The sequence below is a fragment of the Helicoverpa zea genome, chromosome 7 (assembly GCF_022581195.2).
Source record: "Helicoverpa zea isolate HzStark_Cry1AcR chromosome 7, ilHelZeax1.1, whole genome shotgun sequence".
Lineage (NCBI taxonomy): Eukaryota > Metazoa > Arthropoda > Insecta > Lepidoptera > Noctuidae > Helicoverpa > Helicoverpa zea.
In genome coordinates this window covers 13,498,494-13,512,109 of record NC_061458.1, presented here as the reverse complement: position 1 = coordinate 13,512,109, position 13,616 = coordinate 13,498,494, and the positions used below count along the sequence as shown (strand labels likewise).

At 47.8% G+C, this 13,616-nt stretch overlaps 1 protein-coding gene across 2 annotated transcripts in view; it reads right to left on the bottom strand.

Annotated features, from left to right (window-relative positions):
* Nucleotides 1–1,455: 1,455 nt before the first annotated feature.
* LOC124631654 (E3 ubiquitin-protein ligase listerin) overlaps nt 1,456–13,616 on the bottom strand; it is a 30,866-nt gene continuing 18,705 nt past the window's right edge. The window contains exons 16-24 of one of the 2 annotated variants that reach the window (XR_006984530.1): nt 8,070–8,440; nt 7,734–7,973; nt 7,529–7,664; nt 6,044–6,333; nt 5,643–5,863; nt 4,990–5,184; nt 4,798–4,875; nt 3,210–4,690; nt 1,456–2,431 (exon numbers count right to left, since the gene is read on the bottom strand). Coding sequence is in view for 1 of the 2 variants with exons in the window: in XM_047166154.1 (XP_047022110.1) it covers nt 2,372–2,431; nt 4,708–4,875; nt 4,990–5,184; nt 5,643–5,863; nt 6,044–6,333; nt 7,529–7,664; nt 7,734–7,973; nt 8,070–8,440 (1,681 nt within the window). In the remaining variant the exon portion in view is untranslated. The other variant, XM_047166154.1, reaches the window with a different exon arrangement.

The window sequence follows — 13,616 nt, the reverse complement described above, 5'->3', positions numbered from 1 at the left end:
GAGGTATGTGACACTTGACAGGTGGTAAGAATTGACTGATCTTCTTCAGCGGCTTGAAGTAGGTTTTGATTGAAGCTCGCTTCAAGATGTAGCCAATCTTGTCTGTGACTCCTCTTATGTATGGAAGAACAGCAGGTAGACGCTCAACTGTGGCTGGTTTCACGCGGGTTCTGCGACGAGGGCGCGGTACTCGGAGCTTGTTGTCGTGCAGTACTTGCTTGACATGTTGAAGCTCAGCACCCAGGTGTTGTTCATCGCAGATCCCACGTGCTCTCTGAAACAATGATTTACCAACGGTAGATAACTGTGTTGGGTGGTGGTGGGACTCACCATGAAGGTATTTGTCTGTATGGGTTTTCTTCCGATACACAGTGTGACTCAAGGTGTTATGCTTTCTTAGATGTTTTGGTTATCCGTAACCCTAATAACACCTTGAGTCACACTGTGTATCGGAAGAAAACCCATACAGACAAATACCTTCATGGTGAGTCCCACCACCACCCAACACAGTTATCTACCGTTGGTAAATCATTGTTTCAGAGAGCACGTGGGATCTGCGATGAACAACACCTGGGTGCTGAGCTTCAACATGTCAAGCAAGTACTGCACGACAACAAGCTCCGAGTACCGCGCCCTCGTCGCAGAACCCGCGTGAAACCAGCCACAGTTGAGCGTCTACCTGCTGTTCTTCCATACATAAGAGGAGTCACAGACAAGATTGGCTACATCTTGAAGCGAGCTTCAATCAAAACCTACTTCAAGCCGCTGAAGAAGATCAGTCAATTCTTACCACCTGTCAAGTGTCACATACCTCTACAAGATGCGGGTGTATACAAGCTTGAATGTGATTGTGGTCTCTCTTACATAGGCCAAACTAAAAGAAGCATAGGGACCCGCGTAAAAGAACACATCGCCGATGTCAAACACCGCCGTTCCAGACAGTCAGCAGTTTGTGAACACACACTAGACAAGGCCCAGCATTACATCAGATTTGATAAACCACAAGTCCTTGCAAGAGAAAACCGATTCCTACCTAGGATGATTCGCGAGGCTATTGAAATTAAAAAACATCCAAATTTCAATAGAGAAGATGGCTGGTGCATACCACCTGCTTGGAATCCCATCATAGAAACTATTAAATCAAAATCCAAGCCTACAACTGCTCGACCTATGGATACAGTGAGCTCGTTTTGCGTGAATCGGATTGTCAATAATAATCAACAAAATGTAGGGTAGCTGTTTGTAACTAATATATCAAGACGACCAACACCTTAGTCTGCCCGTGACCATGGATGCTGTAAAGGATCCGAAACGTCGGGATTAAATAATATTAATATAACGCGATAAAATCCGTAAAAGTAGTTTTATTTATTTTTTCCTATTGCAATCATGCGATCAGTCTTCTGACTATAAGCAGATTATGGTGAAGATAACATATTAAATGAAAATCAAAACTAATTGATAAAAATTCATTTATTTACACAATTTAGACTCGATAATTTCATTCAGTTCATGAGAGGCGATCCATATCTTACATATGTTTTATGATATTTATAGCAGGGTGTTGCATATATTACTAACATGTTTCGAAATCCAGCGCTATTCCAACATGGCAGATCTACCGCGGACAGCAAATGTAGACAAATGTTTTAAGTTTTTAACAAACAATATTCACTGTTTGGTAGTTTTTTCATCCAATTCAAGCCTGACCTCTTCCTACCTATGTTGTAGTAATAGCCTTCTGTGATAGATATAGATACAATGAACAGACAAATAATGTGGAAGTGCTATTTTTCAGGTTTTGGGTCCAAAACTATTTTTTTAATACACACAGAGTCATAATTCGTAAGACACATCCAAAGTTCCAAAACTGCTGCGCAACGTATAGTCCATTTACTTAACAAAATAAACACTAGATTTCGCTACGCATTCTAAAAGTTTAAAAATATCTAAACAAGCCGAGTACAAACAGTTTCTGCTTTAAAGCAAAACTGGGAAACTTAAAAGCTCCATTTAGAAATCTACACATAGCATTTTAGTATTGTGTAATATGATTATCGGGTTATTTGTGCCAGTTTGGCGACACTGGTTTCCCTAGTAAGTTCATTCTAAGCCATTTCTACTTTATTTTTCTGTTCCGTGGTTACAAATGCACGTGCGATGCAGGCTACTCCGAGTCACAATGCCGATTAATATGGAACATGAATGGATGGAGAATATAATACCTATGCAGCTGGTTTCTGTATTAAGTTTAGATTCAGATGAATAAAGTTTCACATGAAGGCGATATGCGATTGTCGGTAGTATGTTTGAAAACATTCCAGTATCGAGCCGAGAAGTGGCGAGGCGCAACTCGCAGCGACCGCGCGGATCAGAACGGCGAGCGGCACAGCGGGCAGCTCGACTTGTTGCTCGTAGCGAACCATTTGCGCTGGAAAATACAACGTGGCTGTTAAACATGCTACGACTAATCTGTCAATTGAAACGATCAACTAGGATTTGTATCTGGATGGATGAATGCGTAATAAGATATTTGTTGCGGCAGTGGCGGCGGCAGCAGTACGTAATAATAATGGCGTCCACGGCCGATTTCGGCCACGGCGGCTGTTCTCATTCATCAAGGAGATCAGCTAGTTACGCAGAACATATTATAGTGCACGAGCATTAGCGCAGATATAAGTGCACTCCCTATTCCTTCACTCTCATAGCCCGATGGGACGGCAATCCGACACGACCGGAAAGAGATCAGGGGCCCGATTCTCCTAAGTTAATAATGTCAAAATCGAATAGAAATCGAATCGCAATATGATCGCAATAGCCGTTTTAACCATATCGGGTATTCTGCTACTAATATCGTTTATTTTAAAGAAAACATAGCGGAATGCCACATACGCTTCAATCGTAATCGAGTCGAGATTGGATCGCAGTCGAATGTGAATCGTATGTTGCTTAAGTAAAATTAGGAGAATCAGGCCCCAGGTGCAGGACCGACATTTACGTGCTCTCCGATGCACGGGTGAATCAATCACCAAATTCCAGACTACGGGCTGTTTTGTGAAAGTTTAAGAAAACCCACAAAGCGATTTCGGGCCGACCCGGAAATCGAACCGAGACGTCGAGCACAGCAGCCGCGCTCGCGAGCAGTAGTACGTACGAGGCAGACGTTGTGGCACTTGTTGCGGCGCTGCACAGGTCAGTAGAGCACGTACGAGGCAGACGTTGTGGAACTTGGTGCGGCACTGGTGGCACGGCACGCGCGGCAGTCGGCCGGACGCGGGGTGCAGGCGGCAGTAGCAGATGTCAGTAGAGTACGTACGAGGCAGACGTTGTGGAACTTGTTGCGGCACTGGTGGCACGGCACGCGCGGCAGGCGGCCGGACGCGGGGTGCAGGCGGCAGTAGCAGATGTCAGTAGAGTACGTACGAGGCAGACGTTGTGGAACTTGTTGCGGCACTGGTGGCACGGCACGCGCGGCAGGCGGCCGGACGCGGGGTGCAGGCGGCAGTAGCAGATGTCAGTAGAGTACGTACGAGGCAGACGTTGTGGAACTTGTTGCGGCACTGGTGGCACGGCACGCGCGGCAGGCGGCCGGACGCGGGGTGCAGGCGGCAGTAGCAGATGTCAGTAGAGTACGTACGAGGCAGACGTTGTGGAACTTGTTGCGGCACTGGTGGCACGGCACGCGCGGCAGGCGGCCGGACGCGGGGTGCAGGCGGCAGTAGCAGATGTCAGTAGAGTACGTACGAGGCAGACGTTGTGGAACTTGTTGCGGCACTGGTGGCACGGCACGCGCGGCAGGCGGCCGGACGCGGGGTGCAGGCGGCAGTAGCAGATGTCAGTAGAGTACGTACGAGGCAGACGTTGTGGAACTTGTTGCGGCACTGGTGGCACGGCACGCGCGGCAGGCGGCCGGACGCGGGGTGCAGGCGGCAGTAGCAGATGTCAGTAGAGTACGTACGAGGCAGACGTTGTGGAACTTGTTGCGGCACTGGTGGCACGGCACGCGCGGCAGGCGGCCGGACGCGGGGTGCAGGCGGCAGTAGCAGATGTCAGTAGAGTACGTACGAGGCAGACGTTGTGGAACTTGTTGCGGCACTGGTGGCACGGCACGCGCGGCAGGCGGCCGGACGCGGGGTGCAGGCGGCAGTAGCAGATGTCAGTAGAGTACGTACGAGGCAGACGTTGTGGAACTTGTTGCGGCACTGGTGGCACGGCACGCGCGGCAGGCGGCCGGACGCGGGGTGCAGGCGGCAGTAGCAGATGTCAGTAGAGTACGTACGAGGCAGACGTTGTGGAACTTGTTGCGGCACTGGTGGCACGGCACGCGCGGCAGGCGGCCGGACGCGGGGTGCAGGCGGCAGTAGCAGATGTCAGTAGAGTACGTACGAGGCAGACGTTGTGGAACTTGTTGCGGCACTGGTGGCACGGCACGCGCGGCAGGCGGCCGGACGCGGGGTGCAGGCGGCAGTAGCAGATGTCAGTAGAGTACGTACGAGGCAGACGTTGTGGAACTTGTTGCGGCACTGGTGGCACGGCACGCGCGGCAGGCGGCCGGACGCGGGGTGCAGGCGGCAGTAGCAGATGTCAGTAGAGTACGTACGAGGCAGACGTTGTGGAACTTGTTGCGGCACTGGTGGCACGGCACGCGCGGCAGGCGGCCGGACGCGGGGTGCAGGCGGCAGTAGCAGATGTCAGTAGAGTACGTACGAGGCAGACGTTGTGGAACTTGTTGCGGCACTGGTGGCACGGCACGCGCGGCAGGCGGCCGGACGCGGGGTGCAGGCGGCAGTAGCAGATGTAGCACTGCGGGGCACTCTCCACGCGCGCGTTCACCGCCGCCGTCCACATCTTCAGGGCGTTCAGCAGCGTGCCGTTCTGTTATCCAAAATAAATCACATTATTGTTTGTTTTCCAGTGCTTCCAAATACTTTAGTTTACAGTTATTTTAGTTTTAAGGGGTCGGTAAAGCTGGCATCGGACGGTGCCCACCTGGTAGGCGAGGTAGAGCGCGAGCCAGTGCGTGTTGGCGCCGACGCCGCCGCCGCCGCCGCCGCCGCCGCCGCCGGCCGCCAGCCGCGGCGCCACCAGCGGGTGCTCCCGCGCCAGCCACACGCGCAGCTCCACGCGCCGCTCCTCCACGCTGTACCAGCACGTCACCTCGCTCGACGACCACGCGATGTGGATCTGTAATCGCAACATTCATACTGACTAATGACCATCATCTCCCGTGAGTAGGGCTGCCATCCGTCCGGGTTTCCCCGGATTTGTCCTGGTTTGGAGGCTGTCCGGGGGCCGTCCGGGCGGGGTGCCAAGAAGTGTCCGGGGAAAACCCGGACACTTTTCATGAAAGGAAGCACCTCATTGAATTTAAGTATATGTTAATGGTAAATGGATTACAGATTAGGTATTATTTTGTTTAAAAAAATCGTATTCGTTCGGGGAAAAAATGCGATTTACGCGAAATGTCCGGGTTTTTTAAATGTTTGTCCGGGCTTGGCGAAATTCAAGATGGCAGCCCTACCCGTGAGTCTCATTCTAACTACGTCGGGGTCAGCTCGAGTACCCGGACATGTGAAAGGAGTACTCGTGTTAAAAAGACGTATTAGCCCCGCGAACGAGTGAAACAGTGGTCGGGACATCACCTCGGCGTCGTCGATCTCCGCGGCGCGGCGCTGCAGTTCGCGCAGCTGCTCGCGCACGGCGGGCGGCGCCACGTACTCGCGCACCAGCCGCGCCAGCAGCCGCGCCGCCCGCGCCGCCGCCGCGCCGCGCCAGCCGCGCGCGCCCGCCGCGCCCGCGCCCGTCACGCACGCGAACAGCGCGCGGCACGCCAGCGCTGCCACCGCCCCGCTGCTAGCCGCCTCTGTCGGTGGCGGGGACGATCCCACGATTCATACACGGTTAAAGCACAGTCGATATAAACAAAGAAAAAATATTTATTGACACAACACAAAAAAAACACATAGCATACAAAATACAGAAAACAAAAGGTTACGCGCCAAATTAGGCCCCGCAAATACATAGATATGTAAGCGGTGCTCACCGTGCACGGAGAAGTCGTGGTCGACGAGGAAGAGGTCGTGGTGCTGCGGCGGCGCGGGCGGCGGGTGGTCGCAGCAGGCGGCCCACACGGCGGCGGGCAGCAGGCGCAGCGCGGCGCCCAGCGTGCGCTCGGCGTGGCGGCGGTCGCGCCACACGGCGCCGTACTGCTGCGCCAGGTCGCCGCGGGCGCGGCCCGCCAGCGCCGACAGCGCCGCGCCCAGCAGCAGCCACGCCAGCGCCGCGTTGTAGCTGTCCGACATCGGCACCATCTCGCACGTGCCCTCGCCCAACCTACGTCCCGCCGACACACATTCTTCATTCGTTCCAAACAATAGGCATGATGACAGCGTTAAAAAATTTAGATTCTAATTAGTCCGCACTGGCTAACAACACTAGACACGTCTTTTCTTTTAGTTTATCAAAACATTTAATACCTATTTATTGCGATATATCGCAACAAAGATTAAAAGTAGAAGTACGTAGCAACTATTATATAATCTGTGGTGATACGAATAGCTGTCACTATCCGTATAAGTGGAGAGTTCTCATTAATAGAAAATAATTTAAGCCCAAACACGAGGTAGTTTACATATTCAGCTGTCGAGTTCCCTCGACCCTCTCTAGTCTCCATCATCAGTTTAGCTTCGAACCTTCACTGTTGAATAGTACTTTCAGGCATACACCAGAGTGTCAAGTTTTTACCCTAAGCATGCCAACAACTTTCGAAGGTTGCCCTCGATTTCTCAGGGTTTCCATCATCAGATCCTGACCTGATGACTATGGGACCAACTGGCAGCTATTCCGCGTCGAATAAAAAAAGAATCACGTAATTCGGTCTATAAATCTCGGCGTAATCGATGTACATACATACATCATCATCCGAGCCTTTTCCCAATCATGTCGGGGTCGGCTTCCAGACTAACCGGATTTAGCTGAGTACCAGTGCTTTACAAGAAGCGACTGCCTGTCTGACCTCCTCAACTCAGTTACCCGTTAAACTGGTGTTAGACTTACTGGCTTCTGACTACCGGTAATGACTGCTAAGGATGTTCAATGACAGCCGGGACCTACACTTTAACGTGCCATCCGAAACACAGTCCATGGTGTCTAAGATTTATTTAGAAAGTACATACAAACTTAGAAAAGTTGCATTGGTACTTGCCTGACCTGGGATCGAACCCGCGCCCTCATACTTGGGAGGTTGGTCCTTTACCCACTAGGCCACCACGATTTTTTTCATGATGATGTAGATACATACATACATATAAAAGAAACCAACCAGCCGAATTGAGAACCTACTCCTTTTTGGGAAGTCGGTTAAAAAAGACTTCATTTTTACAAATCCCTACGAAAAGACAGCGAAAATTTTCGCCCACCGTGAGACGAGCGGCAGGCGTTTATCTCGCGCGTACAGCGAGTGTTAAAGACTTGGTTACACCACGGTAATAAACAAATAGATTATTGCAATATATGTGTGGTGACTCACACGACAGAGGCGAGCGCGGCGTCCACGATGTCGTGCAGGCTCTCGAAGGCGTCGTGCAGCAGCTCCACGCTCAGCGCCGGCCGCGCCTGCGCCTCCTCCGACTCCGAGCTGTCGCTCCACTGCGCCAGCTTCTCCGCTGTGGACAACCATCGTCACTGTTAGTGTGCGTCGCAGCGTCGCAGGCGGCGGCGGACAGCGCCAGTACCGTCGTCCAGCACCAGCGGCCCGGCCAGCGCCAGCAGCAGGTGGTAGGCGAGCCAGGCGGCGGCGTGGTGCGGCGGCCGCTGCAGCGCGGCGGCGGCGGCCGGCAGCAGCCGCGCCAGGCTCAGCTCGCTGCGCCGGTGCGCCGCGTTCAGCGCGAACCAGTCGCTCAGCTTCAGGCACTCTATGAGGGCGCCGATCACTTCTATTCGCGGGCTCGTCATTTCGCTCTCGTTACAACATTCTGTAACAAAATGACATAGATACCGTACGTTGTACATCGACTATTTAATAAATAAGTAATAATCGCAGAACGGCACGAAACCGGGGCGGCACTCACCGAGCAGGTGCAGCGCGAGCGCGAACAGGTTGTAGTGCGTGTCGGGCGCGAACATGTCGTCCCACTCGCGCGGCAGCGCCGCCACGTGCGCGGCGGGCTGCTCGCGCGTGCTGCGCGCCGGCACGTCGCGCACGAAGCGCCGCACGCGCGCCCACAGCCGCAGCACGGCGCGCGCCAGCAGCGCCACGCGCGGGCTGCCCCACTGCTCCATGGACTTGCGCAGCGAGTTCAGCAGCGAGCACAGCGTGATGGACACGAAGTCCCAGTGGTGCGGCGGCGCGTGCCAGCCGCGTGACGTCACGGTGTGGCTCAGGAACTCCACCACGGCCGCGTTGCTCACCACCTCGCGCCACGAGCACTCCGAGATGTCCCTGCACACGCGACTACCTCACTGCCCACTCGGTAGAATGTCTGCTACGTACTGTGCTAGACACTCCATTATATACGATCTTTGTCATTGATTTACTTGCTTTTATTTGTATAACGTATTTCCAACGACTTTTTTGCTATTTGCAAACCGCGGACATAAGGATGCACATCAAATGAAATAGGGGCATGGACACGGTCAACCAACTTACTGACTTTACAATTTCGGATACATTTCTTAACGAGGCAAAAACGGTAACGGCGGCAGTGGACAAAAGACCTAAGTGTGCATATTTGCTGATCCATATCTGCTCCAGGAGAATATAGATAAAGTAACCAAACGGAGCCAGGAAAATCTAGACACACGGTAGTGTGTCCGCCAAGTTCGAGCAAAAAAAGGCGACACACCGGCCGTGGGTTATATTACACGAACCATTTCGGGCCAAATTCGACCCCCCTATAACTTAAAATCTATTTTATTTACGCATATCAGATTTCTAGTATCTGTTGAGACCCCCTCACTTATCTAAAATACAAAACTTCCAATGGTCGTATTGACTTGAAATTTGGCATGGAGGTAGGTCTTTATGTCAAGGTAAAGGGAAAAAATCTGAAAATGGCCAAGTGTGAGTCAGTTTCAAAATAATGAAGGTGTAAATTTATACCCATAAGGAACTAAAACGAACAAAATTTATCTATATTTATATATTATATCTTCGAATGGTCGTACAATTTAGTCAAAGTAAAGTAAAAATCTGAAAACGGCCAAGTGTGAGTCACTTTCGAAAATAACGAATGTGTAACTTTGATCCATGAACATAATATATGATAACATGTCATGTCAGTCAGTTGGTAAATCTAGTCCATTTAGTTAATCTAGTTCATTTCTTTGTAAGAAGCATAGTGCATATTCAAAAATCTGAAAGATAGTATAAATGAGACATTTCCTTAACTAACTTAATCATAATAAAAAAAAATAAAATAAACAACCTTACAAAAATAAATGAAATCCCACCCAAAACAAAAATGTGAAAGGCTGCCAAGTTCGATAATATGGGAATGCTTCGCCTATAAAAGAAGTGAGATCTGAATAAGTATTTATTTATTTTATTGCAAAAATGTGTAGCAGGGCATATAGAAATTTAGGTTTTATTTTACGACAAGCGCATGATTTCAACAACATGAAGGCTTTACAAGTTCTTTATGATGCTCTGGTTAGAAGTCACTTAGAATACTGTGCAGCCCTTTGGGGACCTAGTGAGGCTAAGTACAAATTCATGTTAGAGAGAATCCAAAATAAGTTCGCAAGATTTCTCTACTTAAAGCTCTATCGGGTGTTCCCAGGTTATCAGTTACTATACCCGACACTTTTTGTGTTAGGTATGGTAGGATATTTTAAACTGGAGACGAGACGAGAAGTGGCACTGGCCTCATATCTATTTAAGGTGTTACGTGGTAAAATATGTAATCCTGATATCTAGCAAGAAATTCGCTTTTGTGTACCGGATGAATACGTGGGGCGACGGCTGCTGCCGCCGCTGCTGGAGGTGCCACCAACCTGCTGCAGCGAGCGCCGCCCTGAGCACGCTTAATGCCACAGCCAACCGGCTGGATTTATTTACGTGCTCGCTTTATGACTTCACTGTAGTCGCGCATTAGGTTGGTAAGCTACGAATCTAGTTAAGTTTGTATGGGTTGATTTGTTATGTATGTGTTTTGTATGTGTTTTTAGTTTAGTCTAGAATAAATTAATAAGAACCCATCTGCCGCATTAGGCAAGTCCTGTAAGGGTAGATGTAAGGTTGTGTATAAATAAATAAATAATAAATAATTAGGGCGGATAAAAATATGAAAAAAAAAACAAAACTAATGGTGCATATATGTTCTGTTTTTGATTCTAAACCACCATTTTGTTTTAAGCACTACTTAAATTAAATTCTGTAGGTATATATATTAAACGAAAAGGAAGTGTATTCTACCCTACAAGCTGTAAAAACGGCAAACTACAGCCGTTTTCTACCCGCGAACAGAAGCTAGTAATCTATACATATAATAAATCTGTAAAAAAACTGTGTCTGTACATTGAATAAATAAAAAAAATAATAATTGGGTGGGGTTTAGAAACAGTCATGGAGCACAAATCAAAAAAAAAAAAATCTGTCTGTATGTCTGTTTGTATGTACACGCTAATCTTCCGAACTACTGAACGGATTTCAATGATTTTTTCTTTGTTGTGTCAGTATTAAGCCTGATGTAGATGAGTTGAAAGCTCGACCACCTGTAGCTATCAACTACAACTTTGTGGCTGGTACCCTGACATGTCCGCAGTGTGCGCGGACTTTCACGCACAAAATTGGATACTCCAGCCACATGAGAGCACACGCACGCCATTAGGGTCGAAGTGGTTCGCCGTTGCCGAAATCGGCGTGGAAGATTATTATATTATTATTATAATTAAGCCTGGTCAACATATAGGCTATAATTTATCTTCGAAACTTAAAGACCTGATGCAGAACACCAACAGACCTACAAAACTATAAGAGATACAAAAATGGTGCCATGGTAAAAATTGTTCCATGTGATGAGCATTTTCAGCTGAGATAATAAATTTGAAGATCTGGAACACCTGATGTGGAACCCCAAGAGCCCAGCTTCTCTGTACCATATACAGGTATGACGTTTTAGCAAAAGTTGTTCAATTTGATAAGCACTTTCTATTGACTTATACAAATTGAAGATCTAAAACGCCTGATGTGGAACTCCAGGGGCCCAGCTATACTATAGCATATAGAGGTATGACGTTTTAGCAAAAGTTGTTCAATCTGATAAGCACTCTCTGTTGACTTATAAAAATTGAAGATGTAAAACACCTGATGTGGAGCCCCAGGAGCTCAGCTAGACTATAGCATATAAAGATATGACGTTTTAGCAAAAGTGGTTCAATCTGATAAACACTCTCTGTTGACGTATGAACATCGAATATAAACCACAAGAGCAATACTACACTTGAAATGTATAGAAATGAATGTTATGAAATAGGTATGGTGAATCAAAAAAGTAATTAGTCCGTCTTTTAGATAACCCTAAAATAATGGACACGTATTTTTTCTTTTCTCCTTCTCACTAACAAACACATGAGCGGCTGAAGTGTAAGGATACCTCTGCGGATTTTAAACGCAGATTACGCGCTCCCTGTGGGTCACTTACCACGGGGCACCTATCTTTCGAGCAGGGCTACTAACCCTGCTCTAGCGACTCCACTCTGGACGGCCAAGCCAAGCCAGAGGCGTGAGACCTACCCCCGTCATGGTTCACTCCGACCGGCCGGAGATGGGGGACAGTATAATCTCCCTGGAGAACTCAGTATATATGCCCGGGGTCGCTACTCCCCGTCATCAGCCTCAGATGTCCTGCGGTGCTTATATCTCATTATTATTGTCGTTATTATCTCAAGAGCCTTTATCCCAATTACGTTAGGGTCGACTTCCAGTCACGATGCAACTGAGTACCAGTGTTTTACAAGGAGCGACTGCCTATCTGACCTCCACATCTCAGTTAACCGCTCAACCCAACACCCCTTGGTAAAACTGGTCAGACTTACTGGCTTCTGACTACCCATAACGACTGCCAAGAATGTTCAATGACAGCCGGAACCTACAGTTTAACATCCCCTCCAAATAACGGTCATTGGTATCCAAAATATACGTAGAAAGTACATACGAACTTAGAAAAGTTGCATTGGCAGGTACTTGCCAGACCTGGAATCAAAGACGCACCCTCATACTTGAGAGATTGGTTCTCTACCCACTAAACCACCACGACTTCCACTAAGTCATCATGACTATGTCATCTCAGTAACATTTAATGTTTTTTTACGTAATAATACGTGTAATATTTTTGCCACACACAACTTAAAGGCTTGTGTTTAAACACCACCCAAAAAAGTACCTATTTTACTACCAAAAAAATTCTAAACGGTTACCAAAATGGATAAATGGTCACCAAATAACGTTTCCAAAAATATTATTAGATAAAACCATTTTTTCGTATTATTGACTACAAAAAAAAATATATGGACGCCTTTAAAATACACTTTAGACCTAATATTATATATTGTCACTACTTAGATGTTTTACTTTTCGTTTTACTTTTTACCAATTATGTAATACCATGACTCCTAATTTGGTCATTTTTGTTAGACTAAAAAAGCTAACGATCGCTAGAATATTTCCCAAATACCAATTAATATACTGGGGTTCCCAAACGTACGTTGCTTATTTATTGTTATATGAATTTGTGTGTAACTCAGTAGTAAAATGTAAGCACGCAACATGCAGCAAGCATGGCTTCTGTCACGGCTCCGGCACTGCGGGGCTCCGGCGGTCCCATGCGAGCGTATCGCCGCAGATGGTTTTCACGCTCACCACCGCAGCTTCGGCTTGCTGCACTCTAGGGGTAGGGCAGACAAGACTACGTGGAGTCGGTTTTGCAGCGATTCGTTTTCGTCACTAACTTTGTTTTTGGTAGTAATTTTAATCTTTTAGTTGGATATAATTTGGTGACCATTAATCCCTTTTGGGAACCAAAAATAATATTTGTGCGAGATTTGCGATTTTTCTGATGTTATTTTTTTTTTTTTTTGGATCATAATATTATATACTTTAGTGCCCTTTTAATAAAGTCAATTTATTTTTTTTGGAGTTGTTTATTTTATTTGGTGCCTCAGCTTAGAGTCTTAAAAATATTTTTGGTGACCATCTAAATTATACCCCAACTTAAATGAGGACTAATTAGAATCACTACTTTTATCCCTATGGTTACGTCTATTGCGGTTCAGTTCTCAGCGTTTTGTTTAGTCTGCTGTGCTTTTGCCGTTGAAGTACAAAAAGTAAATAGATGGAACGTTTCTAATGGCTATGTGTATTCCGTTGTTTTCAAGTCAACGGGCCCTTAAAATTCAATATCAGACGATTCAGATCTTTGATTTTGCTGACCCCGTAGTCGCTGGCATCAGGGACAGGATCCGCGTACGAAGTCGCGGGCAGAAGCTAGTGAGTAAATAATTAACAGTAACAGCCCTTTCACACGGCAGTCCAGTTTTGCGGGACCGGCATTTCACTTTGCAGGATCCTGCATGCGGTTTGCTCGTGTGAACACTAGCATATATATAATATCTTTTAC